Below are 16,784 nucleotides of genomic sequence, written 5' to 3' on the forward strand. Positions count from 1 at the left end.
TGCTCCTGTCCCGTCCTCCCTCTCCTCCTCCGTGTAGGTATCATGCAACACTTTCCCCTTCTAAAGTTCATGCATTATGACTTTAATAAAATAAATGTGCCTGCTCTTCCTCGAGTGTGTCTGTGAGAAGAAGCAGGCCGGGTCTGATTCAAACTGTTTATTAACAGCTGCGATATATCGGCCGGATCGTAAAGCACAGAACAGCCAAGAAAAGTCACAAAACTCTTTAGAAACTTTAAGGAACATAAAAACAGGAGCTTCTCGTTTTGTCTACAAAATAATGTCAAACGTAGCATTTCATTGGATTGGGGGTTTTTTTTTTTCCTCTCTAAGTTGGACTATACATTCACTGTGATGACGCCTCTGCACGGGAATATTCAGCAAAGAAAAAAAAATCACTGGCAAATCTGGACATTTAGAAAAGGACAAAGGGAAAACTCTTCAGACACGGTATAAAAATCTACTCATGGAGCTGGACGACAGGTGAGAGCTGATATGTTTTCCTAAGCTGCAACCCCCGGGGTACCAACGACCGTCTCCATGGCAACGCCCTACTGTCTAAAGAACAAGACGAGCTCCTCTTGCAGTAATAAGATTCGATTATAGGAGTTTCAGTTAAAAATGCAGCGTTTACCATTTCAAACTCAGTGCTAAAAAAAAAAAACCTCACAGTAACGCCAATGTCACGCACGACACAGAAGTTAGTGGACGACGAGCGACAGACGAGTTCTCCGTGTTCAGCGAGTCGGTCGTCCTCCAGCTCAGCGTCTCATCTCAGTCTGTGTGAGTTTGTGTTTATGCTGGTGTTATCCCGACTCCTCCTGGTTTGACATCACGTGACACAAACTCCACTCACAGTCTTTTTTTTGTTTGGTTCCCGCTCGTCCACAATAAGACCTTCTTCTTCTCAAGCGTCCATGAAGGGGTCTCTTTGGAAATGTGGCGGATGTAGAGAAGCCCGTGTGTTTGAGTTCATCTGTGCTTGTTCGGGCTTTGAGTTCAGGGTTCAAACTAAAAATCACACAGGAGAGCAAAAAGGAGCTTAAATGTTACCGCCGAGTCTTAAAATGTCCACCGACTCGCGGCTCAGTTCACTGCCAGCAGAGGAGACGCCTTCAAACATGCACCGGATGAACGATGAGTGAAAATGGCTTTGGATGAGGCAGCAACATGTCACAAGGAAAGAAAAAGAAGCAGAGGGTAAATGAGGTGAGAAAGGTGAAGAGACAGCCGCCTCGATGTCCTCCGGCTGACGCGAGTCCATCGTGGAGACTCACACGCACAAAGCTCTGGGGAACCTGGGAGAGGAACCAAAATAAAACAGCGTCATTAAACGTCCCGACGCACCGACCATGACTTTAAAGATGTACTCGGTGATCACCTGTCCTCAGTGAAGCCGTCCATTTCCTCCTCGCTGTCCAGCTCCATGTCCAGCTCGTTGTCCAGACAATCTCGGCCGTAGCCACTCAGGACGCTGCAGGTGTGAAAGGGTTAAACCGGGTCAGCAGGATGCATTCATTGTTTTCTGACTTTTGTAAATCATCAAATGTTAGCGCTCTGACCTGACGGAGCGACACGTGAAGAACACGATCCTCTTGAGTTTCTTGTTGTAGAAGAAGTAGTTGAAGGACCAGAGGCTCCCCTCTTCACCGAAAGGGTCCGAGTCCAGATCGGGGTTGTAGCTGACAGCGGATATCAAAGCGGGTCAGGCTAACTCAAGGTAAGCTGTTTTTTTCTGTAAGGCTCATAAAGGACACACAGCTTACCTGTAGATGTCGCAGCCCTGCAGGTTGATCTCCTGGTCCATGGCGTTCCACAGCTCCGGCCCGAGCGAGTTGAACTCCTCTCCCACGGCCGAGAACAAGCTGCCGTTCACCGCGTTGGCCACCTGCGGAGCGAAACAGTCGACAACATGAGCGACGCGGCGAAGGCGACCGCCTTGCTCGGGTCTTCGAGGCGAGCCCACGGATCGGCGCGCTCACCCAGTTGACGCTGGGCTCTCGGCTGAACTCGTGGGCCCGCGCCGCGCTGAAGTCGTAGTCGGGTCTGAAGGACTCGTTGAGCGTGGTGATGAGGTAGAAGAGAGTCTTCCTGCAGCACTTGTCACTCAGGGGGTTCTCGGCGTCCTCCACGCTCTTCCCCAGCCTGCACAGAGTCAAACACACGGAGAGGGACGTTAAATCAAGGTCGGGACAGAAACCCCGTCTCTTCCTCGGCGGGCTGCAGTACTCACTGTGAAGGGCTGGTGGCGCTGGTGGACTGAGGGGGGGACAGGGCCTCGAGGACGTGCGGCTCCCCCTCCTGGCAGAACTGCTTGAACATGTGTTTGTCGTCCCCGGCCATCTTGCAGGAGTAGCTCTCGATCCTGCAGAACATTTTTTATCAGTGAAGCAGGTGTGAGGTCCTCAAACACACAAACACACTTCAGAGTGTGTGTGTGTGTGTGTGTGTGTGTGTGAGAAATACACACGCCTGTGAAGCAGTGTCACACTTTCTTCCACATGTGATAGAAATAAACACAGCAGATAAAAACGATGGAAACCAAACTTCACGTCTCTCTCGGCTGCGTGTCGCGCTCAGCAGATTTATTGAAGCCACAAACAGAGAAAACAACACAAGCTGCAAAACGTCTCGACCACGCCCCCCCTGAACAAGTCGCTGCCAAAAACGTCCTCACGTCTCAGGGTCAGACGCCACAGTCACAGATACGAGAGCGGAGCAGACGGGTGTTTATCATGGCTCCTCCCACCCTGAGAGTTATGCAAGAGCTAAAAGGTTGTGCAACTGAGCGCTCTGCTGAGAGCGGCGGCGGCCCTGCCAGCCTAATTATAGGCCGAGGTGGACGCGGCGATGGAAATATCTGCCCCGGTTTTCCATCCACAACACAGCTGACCTGCCGCCAAAACAGTGACACCGGAGCCGGGGACGGATTATAAACACGAAGATTATTTTTGAAAAAGCTGCAACGAGCTCTGTGCTCGACTCAGCTCGGGGCCGGCGTGCACGTCAAGAGCCGACTCAGCACTTCCTCTCTGTTGACCCCCCACTGTGCAGATGCTTCAAGAACAAAAATATTCAACATCTTTTTCTGTCTTCATGTTAAATCTGAAGTTGTTTGGTGGGAAAGCGGCCCTGTGGGAACATTTCCCCTCAAACAGCCGGCAGCTCACTAATCCTCTAAGCTGCCTTAAACACCGGCAGCAGCGTCGGCGGCGCTCCGCTCTCCTGCAGCATTTGCTCCTCCTGTGTTTATCTGTGCGTGTACATACAGCATGTGCTAATAACACCGTATCACCGTGTCCAAAATAGCCGCGTAGCGGTGTGAGAGGACACCTCGCCGTGCGTCACTTTAGGTCACAACCAGCACAGGAGCTCGGTTTCAAACACCCACACTGACTCAGGCGTAAAGTCAAACACAACCCAGCGGGTGTTTTTATGTAACCACACTGAAGAAGCTGAAGGCCTTACATAACTCCAAACACACATTCCTACCTCAAAAACATGCACGACCTGTAAGTTATTAACTCAGTACAGCGCTGCACGTCCTCATTTGCTCCACTACTCCCGTTTACGAGCGGTGTCATCGACCTCTGATCCAGACACACACGCCGCCCCGCTCTGAAGATATCACATCAGACGAGAGGGAACCTTCAGTCAAACACTTCCTGTAAGTGCTCACTTTCCAAACACCGTTCACATTCTCATCTTTTTGTTTTAACTTCCTGTTGAGCAACTACGCCTACACTACTGAAGTAAACTTACCTGTGTGCACCCCCCCCCCCCCCCCACCTGGCTAATGTTGTGTTGTTTATGCATCTATGCAACAAAAAACAAACAAACACTCCTGCAGAAGTTAAGAGGAACGTCACGCACTCAAACAAGCCTGCAACTTGTTCCCTGATATTAAAGACACTGTGTTCCTTTTTAAGTCGTACCAACATGTACCAGACAAGTTGGCCATGAGCTGCAGCCCGAAGGTAAGCGGTTCAGAGCGTCCCTGCTGTAGACTGAGAAGGTTCACGCATGTGTTTCTCCCTGCAGCTTTAACACGTGAAACATCAGACAGGATGTGCAGCGCTCTTTAACCTTTCATGTGGACGTTGTGTTTTGGGTGAAGAGCCTAAGACAGATAAAAGTTCCTCTTCTTGCTCAGGTGTTCATAACATAAACTAAGGTCACTGTAGCCCCCCCCCCCCCCCCCCCCGCCCCCCTTCTCACCTGCCGAGGATACGAGACTCTCCTGTTTCAACGCACAGTCGGGAGCTGATGGCTTCAAAACTGGAGTTTTCCAACAGTTTCATTTCTGTGTGTGACAAAAAGAAGACAATAGAAAGTTAATACACATGTATAACAGTGTGTGTTATTAATTTAAAGGTCTCCCCCATTTATTTAACTACCATGTAATATAATGTATAAATCTACAATTAAAAACAATAATGCAGATTAACATTATCAAAAATAATAATACAGATTAAAATTAGTTAAAATAATACAGATTAACATTATCAAAAATAGGTCAAACTAATAATACAGATTGACATTATTAAAAATAATAATACAGATTAACAAATGAAAAATGGAAGTAAGAAAACAGTTCCCCTATTCTTAACTAAATTAGACATTTTAAAGGTAAACAAATACCACCTGTGTGCTGTTAAAGTGTCGTTTAAACCGTGTAGATGTGATCATTGATGATGTTTAAATATAAAAGGTGTTAGTAGTGCAGTGTGTAGATCTGATCATTTATATTAAATGTTAAATATAAAGGGTGTTAGTAGTGCAGTGTTCCAGTTATAGGTCATCCATTGAACGCTGCCCCTCCCCCACCCTGCTCCATTAAACTTCACTAACCGTCTTCCTGGTTCACTAAAAATTACACAATTCACTCACCGAGCGATTCTTTCACCACAGGCAGGAAGAAAAATCAAGTCCCCGACTTGTCACACTCGGTTTATTTAAACCTGAGAAGTCAAACTGTGAAGATAAAGACTATAACGGCCCGACGCTTTGTTGTTGCTAACCAGCTAACGGTGGGCTAACTAGCGCCTAGCTCGACGTGCTAAAACAAGCAGCTCCTTGTGTTTTAATTTAATTTAATTCGCATTCGGACGTAAGCATCTCCAGCAAGTACTCGGTCGAGGATGAGTTATACTGAGGCCTCTTAAATTTATAGAAAAACTGCTCTTCCCGATCAAATGCGATGAGATTAAATCCAAAGACTGCTGGCGTCCGTCGGAGTCTGTCTGCAGCGGCATCCCTTTCCACCTGGTTATTTTAAACAAACGACTTCGTGTTAAATAATCAAGTCGCTTTTTTCTCCTTCCAAAAGCGACTCGATCGAGTGGCAGCAGCGTAACGAGCGAACTGTTCGAGCTTTTTTCCTGTGAAAAATAGTCGATTTCTTCAGCGGGACATCTGTTCTCATCAAAACAACGGAATCGACTGTGTGAAGAAACCCCGCCCCCTTTTTTCTGGTTATATAGTCTTGGGAAGACGCGCACGCCCACGCGCTCCAAAGCCCCTCTCGTGATTGGCTCGTTGGAACGTCAGTCTTGATCCCAACTGATATGATTGGTTAATGCTAGCTCTGTAAATCCCCAGGCTGACGCTGTCAAATGTCTCAGCCGTTTGTCAAAACGAAACTGCTGTTACAAGGTAATTCTTCTCTCGTATCGTCTCTGAAGGTCCAAACATCGGAACAGCGATATAAAAGCACACAACAAAGACATATAATGAAGTATAAGTGCATATTGCTGTACCCTGGAGTGGCATAAAAACGTTAACATGGCCAGTTTCCCTTGTTGTGGGTCTATTTTACAAAGAACTTTGCACTTCTTGTGAACCAGTTTTGTGGCTTTTCATGCAATAAAATCATGATGGATTTGATCTAAATTGCATTTCAGTAAAGGTTTAGCATTGCCTTAACTGCCCTGAGCATCATGAAAACAGAACAATATTCTGAAATGAGAAATCAGCTTGATTCCTCTCATCATTTGACTGCCCACTTTAAACACAAAGTGTTCATTTGAAATCAGCACAGTGGCATCATCAGCGTCCGGAGCTGTGGATCGTGGGCTCAAGTCCCACCAGGTTCATTTGCCAACTTTTATTTTCGCCGTGCTATAATGTGTGAAGATGCAATTTCAGGCACAGCAACGACAAACATGTCAAAAGAAAACACATCCGTCATAAAAACAGGATCCTGCGGGATATAAAGAATCTGACATGTCTTTCAAAGAGACATTTTATTGACAGAAATACACACAGCATATTGAAATCATCTGTACAAAAAGTGAGTGTCAGGTCTGTGCGATATAGTCAGAAACATCCTCCAGGCCTGTGCTATCATTGTCCAGGTACTCCAGGATCACGTTTCCCCCGTTGTACAGGGGAGCGTCTGGGTGAGCGAGCAGCAGGAGTAGGGTGTCATCCATCCGGAGAGCGTCGCCTGTCTGAGGGTGACACAACCGCAGCTTCTGCAGGCGTAAGAGAGACACAGTTCAGGCATATTCAAGAGCTACCGTTGCTTTTTTTGAGGAGGAGTATTTATCATCATTCTTGTTTTCATATTCTTAATGTTGCAGTGCGCTGTTGCAGATTTGTTTACGTTCTGTGGAAACCTGATGACATCCAAGAACAAATTATAAATAAAGGCAAACATGAGCCAAGCTTCAAACATAAAAGTCATTTAGGTTTATTCAAAGAGAATTAATCTGCTGATCTGTATTTAAATATACACATATCATGTTGAGATGTTGGATGTCCAAACTAAACTTCTGCAAAGTTTGTATGACACACAGCACGAGGCTTCCTGCTGCTCAGAACAAGACGCTCTGGGAACTTGGTGAGACTTGGCAAGAAGCTGAAGTCCACCCTGGCAGCTTCTTGGAGTACACAACCTGCTGGAAGCTTACTCGACATTCCCTGAGCCGGCCAATCAGAGGAAAGAGGGCGTGTGGCGAGCGTGGCCTTAAAGAGACAGCAGCTGAAATGAAGTGATTCAGGCAGAGGCTGAAATGAGGGATTTTATTGACGCCAGTTTAAGATTAAAAAAAAAAAAAAAAAAAGGTTTTTAAGCTCCGGATTCTGCTGAGCCACTCAACAGGAGTCCCCGTCTGACATATTAATAAATGTCATTCAGGGAGTTTCACTCAGCTCTGAGCTGAGTTAACTGTCAGCCTCAGTCAACAAGCACTTATTTAATCCTCATTTCAAAGCAGACTTTGTGTTTTGTCTTCTTTGTCACAGTACTGGTTCAACAGCAATCAACAAATAGAGAGCACAGAGGAAAAACAACAGAACACATTACTCGACACTCGACAGGACGTAACGTGAGTGCAAAGAGAGGGTCAGGATTTTATCTCAGGAAAAAAAGGAGGTTATGATGAGGAAGCCCAAGATGAGGTGGTGGAAGGAGATCGCGACGTGCATTTCTCACCTTGGCAGTGAGAACGTTGTTGTTGTTCTTAAGTTTAGCCAGTGATGCTGCATAATCCACCACTTTGCCCACACTCCATTTGGAGCAGAAGAACATGGGCTGGCTGGAGTCATTGGAGTCTTTGGGAAGATACACCTGGAAGTAGGTTCTTTCTGTCTGTGAGGCAAAACAGGAGGAAGATAATTGGATGATAGACAATGAACAACACATACAAGAGTGCTGTGTATTTCATATGTGACCTTATTCAAGTCAAACCGAGAACACTGGGACTTCACCTGAGGCAGCCCCTTGTCTCCTGCAGCATGCAGCTTCAGTTTCATCAGCGCTACCTTAGCTGCGGTCGCGCTGTTCTTTGCTCCCTTTCGTCCTTTTCTTTTGGACCCGTCTTTAGACTCTGAGTGGTAACAAGAGAGTCATGACAAAGGAGAGACGGCGAGCGTGAATACTGATCCCAGGTGGACAACCAGGTCACCAACCTGACACTCACCCACGATCTTTTGCACCAGCTCCTTTGTGGCGGCCATTCGAGGCTTCTGGACCTCTAACTTCTCACACTTGTGATCGTCTTGGTGGCGATGTCTGCGAAGCAAGAACCAAATAATAAACCTACCAGGGAAGCTGTTTCAGCGTTTAAAGTACTAACACTAAGTAAACAATGACTCCTTCTTAACAGAGACCATACATGAGGGTTTAAATAAAAGGTATGTTGCTGAATCAAAAAGTGAATAAAAGAGATAAAACTATGGGGCACCGATGGCCTAGTGGTTAGTTTGTTTGCCCCATGTACGGAGGCTGTAATCCTTGCAGCGTGCGCTCCACTCTTCCACTGTCCTGTGTAGCTAACAGAGGCATGCGTAACCTCAAAATACATCGTCAAGGAAAGAGGAAAAACTCCAAACTTACGCTAAGCAGAAATGTTTTTCGCAGTGTGGACAAATTACTGGCAACAATTCTTTCCCCTTACAGTCTTGGAATGAGCACGGATAACTTTTTGTACCCCCCTCAGTCCTGGGTTCCCTTTTCGCTGGCTCCTACAGAAAGTCAGAGGAGACAAGAGTATGTAAGAAAACAGGACACAGGGCTCATCTTATGAGACATGAAGAACGCTTAACGTACCTGTGAGCACGAATGAGCATCTCTGCTTCTGTGATCGATGCTGCAACGGACAGATGTTTATAATCAGAGCAGTTTGTGTTTGAGGTGGAAAGACTTGTGAAATAGATATGTGCTGTTTCATCTTCTTTATAAGTTTAATTAGATTTTTGTACAGTTTAGTAAATGTACGTATTGTTTTTTTTATTCAGAGTAACACGTCTGAAAACATCCAGACTTTCGTTCAAAATTAGAGGAACTCCTACCAGTAAACACCGCTGCAGAGATCACAAACAAACGGGAGGAAATCTAAAAAGGAAACAAAATCAGAGATAAGAGAAGAACCGAACAAGAATCAGAACACATGGACTGATCTGTCTGCGTATCGATCGGAGTCAGAGTCAGCAAGGAATTTAACTAGACTGTGCTCTCTGTCTGAACAATGTAAACAGTAAATAATAACAACTAACTAAAAATATAAAAGTAATTAATTAAATACGAATGTGTCCAAGTCTGAAACTTAATAACAGTACTTATAAGTCAATCTAAAGTTACTGCAGTTAAACAGTAATGCACATGAAGTCAGATCAGCGATGATGATGAATGTACGCGCTATGATGAAATGTGGTACATAGTGATGAATGTGTCATAACCTGCATGATGATGTTCACACAGTTTTACAGCTTTAAGTCACAGGATTTTTCTTATTTTTTTTTTACATTTTTGTCTCAATTTAATTCTGCACTGTGTGATTTTCTTCTGCTATCCTGCTTTGCTGCTGTAACACTGTAAACTGTGTCTGTCTGTGAGATGACTAGAGGATTAGTTTATCTTATGAGTGCTTGTTTGTGCAGATAAAGCAGAGACTGGATGCTCGTGACTTGTTTTACCTCTGCATCTGAACACATGGCTCAAACTGATACTGAATATTTATTATCAGTCTGTTTCTGCCTCTTGAAGGAAGTCTTTCCTCTCACTGTTGTTTGTTTATTTTTCACCATGCTGTGTTTTGATTGGTTGCTGGTTGTGCTCCACTCTCTGTAATGTGCTCCGTAGAAAAACATTTTTTATTAAAACCAGTCTGACTGTCAAAATGTGCTAACGCTAACTAGCTGTTATGCTACATGCTAAAGAGTGAGCTGTGCACAAAATGACGTCATTAAACGGTCAAACATTAAAATCTCATCAGATGAAAAAAATAAAACACACACACCTGTCTGTTTGCAGGAGTCAATCTGACAATGCTTCCCGATATCTAATTCAGCCATTTGGTTTTTCTGTCTTGAGCTAACTTTACTTTACAAGTCAGTCATTGACGTCAACACCGGAAGTGACGTCACACGACGGGGATTTTTGTTTTTCTTCTTCATGAATTACTTGACAAACTACACAAAATTATAAGAACTAAAAAAAAGCTTCAGAAATCAACTAAAATGTCCAAATTTTGATTACAGATTATAACTCAGATTTTTACGAGGCCTGGTTGGCTGTTTCTTTCTTCTTATTATTATCATAATGATAAATTATTATCATTATTATTATATATTTTTATTAGATATGACACAAGGTTGGCAAGCAGGACTTAAAAGTAAAGAACAGAATTATACCGATAGTTAAATGACATGATGTTACATACTCTTGTACAGCAGGTGGCGGTATGCAACTTTAAACTGTCTTGGTCCAAAATTGGAGCGTAGAAGAAGAAACAGTTAATTTTTTTCTATTAATGTAAAATAATAATAATAAGATTAAGTAAGTATATTGATTTGCCATTTTAATTTAAGTAGGCCTATATAGATGATATAACTGCATTATGCACGCAATGAATAAATCCCATAAATCAAAATAAGTTAGTATCTATGGAGTCAGGTGTCTCTACGTCACGCAGGTGTGGTGAAAGGTGCGTTCAATGGCTGGTTTGAATTGAAGGCAGAAAGCGGTCGAGCAGGAAATTCTTCCTGTTGAATACTTGTGAGCTCGTGCCCGCAGCTGGAAGAGCTCGTGTGTATAAACTACCTGTAGAAGTTTACCTGCGCACTTCACACCTGAAAGCTGCTGCTGAAGAAGAAGAACATGAGTAAAATCTCTAAATTATTCAAGGGGAGCTCCTCCAGCTCGTCGAGCTCGTCGAAGTCCAAACACCACCGGTCCCGGGGGGGAGGAGGACCTTCTCCCCAGGAGGCCATCCACAAGCTCCGAGAGACCGAGGAAATGCTGACGAAGAAACAAGACTACCTGGAGAAGAGGATAGAGCAAGAAATCATGATCGCCAAGAAAAACGGAACCAAAAACAAGCGAGGTATGATCATTTCAGTGTGGAAATATCTGCCCACCTGTTCCCCCCGTGGTGGCCTATATATTTGAATGATGTGCTCTATTACTTAAAGCTGAAATTTATAAGCAGCTCACAAGTTAATGGGCCTAGATGAAACTATTTACATAATTTAAAATCATGAAGGAAAGAGGTGCAGGTCCCTGTGAGGTCATTAAGCCTGACAGTGATTGTTTTTAATCTGGTGGTGATGTGTTCAAGTGTCATTGATTCATCAGGTTGACGTAACACTCTTTATACAGTGTTATGGAGAGAAGGCTCAGAGTTTCTCTTCTCTTGTTGCTCTTTGAATCACACCAGACTATAAATAAACAACGCCTTGTTAAAGGGAGGATCCTCTTTTGTTTCTTTTGGTCGGTTCACACCCAACACGAGTCGCTCTCCAGCACATAGATGTAGCAGCGACAGGTTCAGGAGGGTGTTTGAGAGTATCAGAGAGGGGCTCACATGCTTCCTTCTGTGTCTGCGTGTCAGCTGCCCTGCAGGCCCTGAAGAGGAAGAAGCGTCTGGAGCAGCAGCTCACGCAGATCGATGGCACGCTCTCCACCATCGAGTTCCAGAGGGAAGCGCTGGAGAACTCGCACACCAACACAGAGGTCCTGAAGAACATGGGCTATGCTGCCAAGGCCATGAAGAAGGTCCATGAGAACATGTAAGACGAGACCTTTAGCATTGTCAATCCCGATCCCCTCAGAGTCCTTGCAGGATCATCTACTTTTAAAATTCTGTCTTAAAGGGTTTGTGTTCGTCTCTATTCACTTTTAATTCCAAACATTATATCTTTGTTTTGATATGTATTTGATATGGATATGTTGATTAGCGATGGGACAGATCTGATCTAAAATCGGTATCAGGTATGATACTGACTGTCTGTATAGTCATTCAGATGAATCTTTAAACTAAAAGAAGACACAGTTAGGGAGGTTTTTTTGTTGTTAAGAAACTTTATTCAGTGTCATCATTGAGTTCTTACTGGTGTTTAATCCAAACTTGTCGCTCCCTCTGGATTTTCTTTTCAGGGATCTTGACAAGATTGATGACCTGATGCAGGACATCACGGAGCAACAGGACGTGGCACAGGAGATCAGCAACGCCATCTCGGGACCTTTCGGGGAGACATTTGATGAGGTCCATACCTTCATATACTCCCTCGGCCTTTTAGCTGTGTAGCTGTGGCTCTCTGTTTATCTCTACCGTGTTAGCAACACTTAACCCTGTGTGCTCTTTGTGTGTCAGGACGAGCTGCTGGCTGAGCTGGAAGAGCTGGAGCAGGAGGAACTTGAAGACAACATGAAGAGTATGGGCGGTCTGCCCAGCGTGCCGAGCACCAAACTACCCTCAGCGCGGCCCAGTCATCGTGCAAGTAAGTTCAATACGGCCAACCAACACCCTACAGACTGATTTTTTTATTTTTGTATGTGGTCGTTTAAAGGTTTGGAAAACCAAACACGAAATAAAAAATCCTAAAGGAAACTAATGAAGAGCTCAGGGAATCAGGGAAGCCAACAAAGCATGTATGGAAGTTTCCAGACAGAGCAGCAACACGTTACAGTCTCTGCTCCGACTGTCACCCAGAAAAAAGCTCCAGTAGAGCCGAAGCATTAATGAAGTGTGTCTTTATTTTATTACAGCGACCAAGAAGAGGGTTGAAGAGGACGACGACATGCGTATGCTGGCATCGTGGGCGACTTAACGACAAGAAGGCAGCCTGTGTTTTAAAGAGAGTCACACACACACACTCTTTCTGTTCAGCTTTTTTATTGACTTTGAAGGTTTCTAGGGAAAATGAAGAAATATATATACATTTTTGAAAAATACCTTATTTTGCTTCTTGGCATGTAAAGCAAGTATTTCTTTTAATTGAGATTAAATACATTCAAGTGAAGTGAACTGCATGTATTTTTAACGCCTCTTATGTTCCTTTCTGTTCTTTTCTGAAATAAAATCATTTGTAATTAGCCTGTACAGAAAGCACTACTTTCATAAGCCTTTTTGAGACATGACAAGGATATGACTTTAATGTTTTTGATACACGCTTGTTGAAGCATGACGCTTTTTAATGCAGCTGTAAATAAAGTTGGGATTTTTCCATTCATGCTGTAAATACTGCTTTCTCTATAATAAAAAGAGTCAACTAAATATAGTGTCATTTTCATGCGTGGTACAGATCACTTCCACAACATTTCTCCATGAGAGCTCATGATTTGGCAGCTTTGTTATTCTTACTCACTTTAATTGTGGCAGCATAATAATAAAAACAAAAAACAACCTAGAAAATTCAAAAATAAAATAAAATAGAAGAAGAATAGCGGGCAGTCCTTCAGGTTTGATCGGAAGTTTATTTTGAAGGATCAAACGGAAGCTGAGTTGTCATGCTCGGCTGGCTTCTCAGTGACGTCACCAAGAAGGAGGAAGTCCTTGTGCACCGGCGAAGCAGCCGCCCAAAGACGAATACTTATAAAACACCTGGATAAGGAATAAAAACCCGAGTATGGACCCTGATAGAACAGCTCCGGCGGCAGGTGAGAGAAACTTTAATCACTTTTTAAAACTCTGGCTCTCTTCAGGACGAGTGTTTCCGTGTTTATTAAAATAAGTGCCAAGTTGTTTCCTGTTGACCGAACCGGAGTTTGACACGTTTCTGTTTCTGTGATGACAGGTGAGATATGTGATAGCTCAGGTACTTTGAGTTACTTCTTACACAGTTATTAACAAAGTCTTTATGTTTATATTCCTTTAAAGTTATAACATGTAACCGCTTAGATAAATTGCATCATTAGCATTGCGGGCTAACTTTATAGGAAAAACTTAGCATTTAGGGAGAGTTGCTTTTTTTTGTCCAAAATGTTACGTTATTATAAATTTAAAAACCACCTATAAACATGTAATAACTAATAATACGTCTGAATAAATAATTAAAAACAGCACTGAATTTAAAGATTACATTTAATTCATGTTTAATATGAGCCAAAAGAGGAATGAACTTCCGTACAAATTAAAATTAACGTAATCTTTTTTTTTTTTTTTTTTTTTTTAACAAAGGAGACTTTGTGTGTGATACTTTATTTTTCTGCATTTGAAATATATCCAGCATTCTTCTCCAGGAACGGTACATATGATCAGTATGTCTTTAAATCTGCCAGAGTTAGCCAAAGGCCAGTTTTTATCTTTTTTTTAATTTAATTAATTTATTAAATTTGTTGATCACAGCAGCCTGCCAGGATCCTGGACCAGATGAGGAGACCAGAAAGGCGGCTGCAGCAGCAGCCAAGGCGGCTAACCGTCTGCCTGAAATCCGTGTGGTGATGTTAGGCTGGAGGTGGCCGGGGAAGAGCCTGACAGGAAACACCATCATCGGCCGGGAGGAGTTTCGCTTGGAGCGAGCGGCTGAGTTCTGCGTGAAGAGGCAGACGGAGGTGGAGGAGCGGCAGGTGACCGTGGTGGACACTCCTGGCTGGTTCTCTGCTCAGGATACCCCGCCCTCCTATAAAGAAGAGATCCTGAGGGGGGCGTCTCTCTGCGCTCCAGGTCCACACGCCTTCCTGCTGGTCATCCCCGTGGGCATGTTCACCGAGGTGGACAGGGCTCGCATCGAGGAGCACGTCTCCCTCTTTGGCGAGCGAGTGTGGAAGCACACGATCGTGGTTTTCAGCTGGGCAGAGGTGCTGAGGACCATTTCTATCGAGAGATACATTCGCAGGGAGGGCAAAGAGTTGAAGTGGGTGCTGGAGAAGTGCAAGAGGCGGTACTTTGTCATCAACAACAACATATTCGGGGAGCATCCCCAGGTCGGACGCTTGCTGGAGAAAGTGGAAAAGATGGTGGCGGAGGAGGGCGGCTTCTACAACATCGACGAGGTGGAGAAAGAGACGAAACCCGTGGACGAGAACCAGAATCAAGGCCGGGACGCTCGGGAGCTGGGGGCGCGGCCCAAACAGAACTCTGCGCTGAGTTTGTCTAAAGCGATGGAGGTGGACCCGCTTTCCCGTGAGTAATGAAACGACCTGTAATCAAAAGTCTGTGTGAACTTCATTACAGTTTCTGCAGGACAAATAGTCTCTTTCTTAGCATCGTATGAAGCAGATTGTCATGACTCTACAGCTCTACCAAAGATATCTAAGACAGCTTTCCCTGGGTCCTGATGCATGTAGAGAAACTTTAAAGCTTCTACATTCATGTGTTTTCCTCACAAAGGAAAATTTGAGTCCGCAGAATGAAGCTGAAAACACACGTCAGACATATAATGATAAAAAATAATAACACATTTGTTTTATGTAGCGCTTTTATAAATAGCCAAAGAGGCTTTGACAAAAAATAAATCAATAAACGAAACATAAACTATGAATGTAAGGGGGACGGAATAATGTATTAATAATTATACATTTGACTTATGTAGCACCTATCGAAGAGAAGCAGGAAGTACAAGATAAAGAAGTGGATTTCTTCCTGGTCCAGTGTTTACTCTCCTTCGGGCTGTTTTTGGTTTCCACTCTCTCCTGGGAAAAAAAGTCGTGACCCTTATTTGGCTGGTTCCTCCAGCTGACTGCGTCCTGTGTGTGAGCTGAAAGTGAAGAAACAAGGCCACGGCCGGCCTGAAGGGGGCGCTGTGGGCCGACAGCGAGGATAGTGCATGTATTCATAGCATATTAATAAGAGCGTGTGTTTGGTTCCAGATTAACGGGACACACCTGGACACGTCTGGACACGCCTGGCTGACTGACTGACGGGCCCTCGGAGCCAAGTCGAAGGGAAGCTGCCTTCCTGTTCTGACGACGGCGGCGCCCGACGTTTGTTTAAGAGCTGACATCTTCAGAATGTACAAAGTGCTGTGATTAAGTGTATTTATTTGTTCAATCAGACACTTTTCGTAGTGTTTTAGTCGCGTGCCTTCTTCACCATGCTGTACCTTCATCTTGACGGGTTTTTTTTCTTCATGCTGTGTAAAACGATATGAGACTGTTTTTGTAACATGATGATGATGTATTTGATTTCCTTCGGTTTGTGATGGTTGTCTGTGCGACAGATAGGAGAAACTGTTACGTGTGTGTGTGTGTGTGTGTGTGTGTGTGTGTGTGTGTGTGTGAGTGTGTGTTTGTGTTGGACACAACTGACAACGATTCAACACCAAATGTGACTGCAAAGGGAATATCTGTTGTGAGTGATTCCCTCTTGTGTTGTGACCAAACTGTTGATCATTCTCGTACGCTGTAATGCTCCTCTCTACACTCTGACAGTACACTTTTTTTAAAGCACTTAAAGTTACAGAGTTTTATTGCTCTGCGTCCTTCCTGGTACAGATGACGCGGACAGACTGACATGTTTTATGTGGTGGCGTTTAGAGCCGCAGTGATCCATCGATCAGCTCTTTTTGAATCCTTTTTAGACGAACAGAATCTGCTTCTCTTTCCTGTGTTGATGCTCTGATTGTAAATTAAATATATTCCCAGAACTCCTCTGCCTCACTGATTTTTATTTTTATATTTCTCTGCATCATATGCTGACGTGCTGTTTGTCAACAGTGAAGGCAGGCACACGCTTGGTAGGGGACACACTTGAAATCACAGCAGGATGAACTCCTCAGTGGGACTCATCTGACAGCGCTCACGTCTCATCATCACTGTGAAAACCAAAGTTTGTCTGTGTGCAATAAAACAGACTAAATATATACTAAAGCTCTGCAAAAAGATGAATAATGATAGAATAAAGGGATCGTGGTAATAGGTAAACTGATATCAAACAGAAATAAAGCGGAGTTGTGCAAATAGAGAAAACAGGAAGTAAGGAGAAATCATCGGGACAGACAGCACCTGAGGAAGAGCTCAGTCCAGCTCCAAACGTTGTTTTCTGAAATGCACAAAGCGAATAAATAAAGTGTGTATTTGTTTGTGTCATAACCGTGTAAACAGAAAAATACTGTGGGGC

The 16,784-nt window shown here is 44.0% G+C and overlaps 4 protein-coding genes across 6 annotated transcripts; 2 read left to right on the forward strand and 2 right to left on the reverse strand.

Moving 5' to 3' along the window:
- Nucleotides 1–142: 142 nt before the first annotated feature.
- Nucleotides 143–5,457, reverse strand: maf1b (MAF1 homolog, negative regulator of RNA polymerase III b). Its single transcript, XM_079361939.1, has 8 exons — nucleotides 4,891–5,457; nucleotides 4,219–4,303; nucleotides 2,234–2,365; nucleotides 1,983–2,145; nucleotides 1,767–1,888; nucleotides 1,563–1,682; nucleotides 1,382–1,474; nucleotides 143–1,298 (listed from the first exon to the last, which is right to left on the reverse strand). The coding sequence occupies exons 2-8, from the start codon at nucleotides 4,299–4,301 to the stop codon at nucleotides 1,274–1,276; spliced, it is 738 nt and encodes a 245-aa protein (XP_079218065.1). The 5' UTR covers nucleotides 4,302–4,303; nucleotides 4,891–5,457; the 3' UTR covers nucleotides 143–1,273.
- Nucleotides 5,458–6,091: 634 nt separating this feature from the next.
- zfand1 (zinc finger, AN1-type domain 1) lies at nucleotides 6,092–9,883 on the reverse strand. Its single transcript, XM_079361638.1, has 8 exons — nucleotides 9,744–9,883; nucleotides 8,797–8,839; nucleotides 8,555–8,594; nucleotides 8,342–8,469; nucleotides 7,926–8,017; nucleotides 7,714–7,832; nucleotides 7,439–7,594; nucleotides 6,092–6,476 (listed from the first exon to the last, which is right to left on the reverse strand). Exons 1-8 carry the CDS (start codon nucleotides 9,796–9,798, stop codon nucleotides 6,300–6,302), a joined length of 810 nt encoding a protein of 269 aa, XP_079217764.1. The 5' UTR covers nucleotides 9,799–9,883; the 3' UTR covers nucleotides 6,092–6,299.
- Nucleotides 9,884–10,394: 511 nt separating this feature from the next.
- Nucleotides 10,395–13,001, forward strand: chmp4c (charged multivesicular body protein 4C). The gene is made up of 5 exons (XM_079361688.1): nucleotides 10,395–10,829; nucleotides 11,337–11,514; nucleotides 11,882–11,990; nucleotides 12,099–12,225; nucleotides 12,494–13,001. Exons 1-5 carry the CDS (start codon nucleotides 10,604–10,606, stop codon nucleotides 12,553–12,555), a joined length of 702 nt encoding a protein of 233 aa, XP_079217814.1. The 5' UTR covers nucleotides 10,395–10,603; the 3' UTR covers nucleotides 12,556–13,001.
- A 237-nt stretch (nucleotides 13,002–13,238) lies between these two features.
- gimap4 (GTPase IMAP family member 4) lies at nucleotides 13,239–16,311 on the forward strand (the record flags this gene model as incomplete). Of its 3 annotated transcripts, XM_079361701.1 has the most annotated exons (3): nucleotides 13,240–13,384; nucleotides 14,073–14,849; nucleotides 15,536–16,311. In XM_079361701.1, the coding sequence occupies exons 1-3, from the start codon at nucleotides 13,354–13,356 to the stop codon at nucleotides 15,538–15,540; spliced, it is 813 nt and encodes a 270-aa protein (XP_079217827.1). In that variant the 5' UTR covers nucleotides 13,240–13,353. The 3 variants fall into 3 exon arrangements, with proteins under 3 accessions (XP_079217828.1, XP_079217827.1, XP_079217826.1); XM_079361702.1 differs by lacking the exon at nucleotides 15,536–16,311 and having other exon boundaries at nucleotides 13,239–13,384; nucleotides 14,076–14,857; XM_079361700.1 differs by lacking the exon at nucleotides 15,536–16,311 and having other exon boundaries at nucleotides 14,073–14,857.
- Between the last annotated feature and the right edge of the window lie 473 nt (nucleotides 16,312–16,784).

The sequence above is a fragment of the Symphodus melops genome, assembly GCF_947650265.1.
Source record: "Symphodus melops genome assembly, chromosome: 14".
Classification (NCBI taxonomy): domain Eukaryota; kingdom Metazoa; phylum Chordata; class Actinopteri; order Labriformes; family Labridae; genus Symphodus; species Symphodus melops.

Excerpts from the sequence above, each read along its gene's own strand:
- zfand1 (XM_079361638.1), bottom strand. The coding sequence starts at position 9,798 with ATGGCTGAATTAGATATCGGGAAGCATTGTCAGATTGACTCCTGCAAA. Across the intron at positions 8,595-8,796 it reads CTCTGCAGCGGTGTTTACTG|CATCGATCACAGAAGCAGAG; the intron begins GTAGGAGTTCCT and ends TGTCCGTTGCAG. Across the intron at positions 8,018-8,341 it reads GAAAAACATTTCTGCTTAGC|ACATCGCCACCAAGACGATC; the intron begins GTAAGTTTGGAG and ends CTTGCTTCGCAG.
- chmp4c (XM_079361688.1), top strand. The coding sequence starts at position 10,604 with ATGAGTAAAATCTCTAAATTATTCAAGGGGAGCTCCTCCAGCTCGTCG. Across the intron at positions 11,515-11,881 it reads AAGAAGGTCCATGAGAACAT|GGATCTTGACAAGATTGATG; the intron begins GTAAGACGAGAC and ends TTTTCTTTTCAG. Across the intron at positions 12,226-12,493 it reads GCGGCCCAGTCATCGTGCAA|CGACCAAGAAGAGGGTTGAA; the intron begins GTAAGTTCAATA and ends ATTTTATTACAG.
- maf1b (XM_079361939.1), bottom strand. The coding sequence starts at position 4,301 with ATGAAACTGTTGGAAAACTCCAGTTTTGAAGCCATCAGCTCCCGACTG. Across the intron at positions 2,146-2,233 it reads AGCGCCACCAGCCCTTCACA|GCTGGGGAAGAGCGTGGAGG; the intron begins GTGAGTACTGCA and ends GACTCTGTGCAG. Across the intron at positions 1,889-1,982 it reads GAGAGCCCAGCGTCAACTGG|GTGGCCAACGCGGTGAACGG; the intron begins GTGAGCGCGCCG and ends TTCGCTCCGCAG.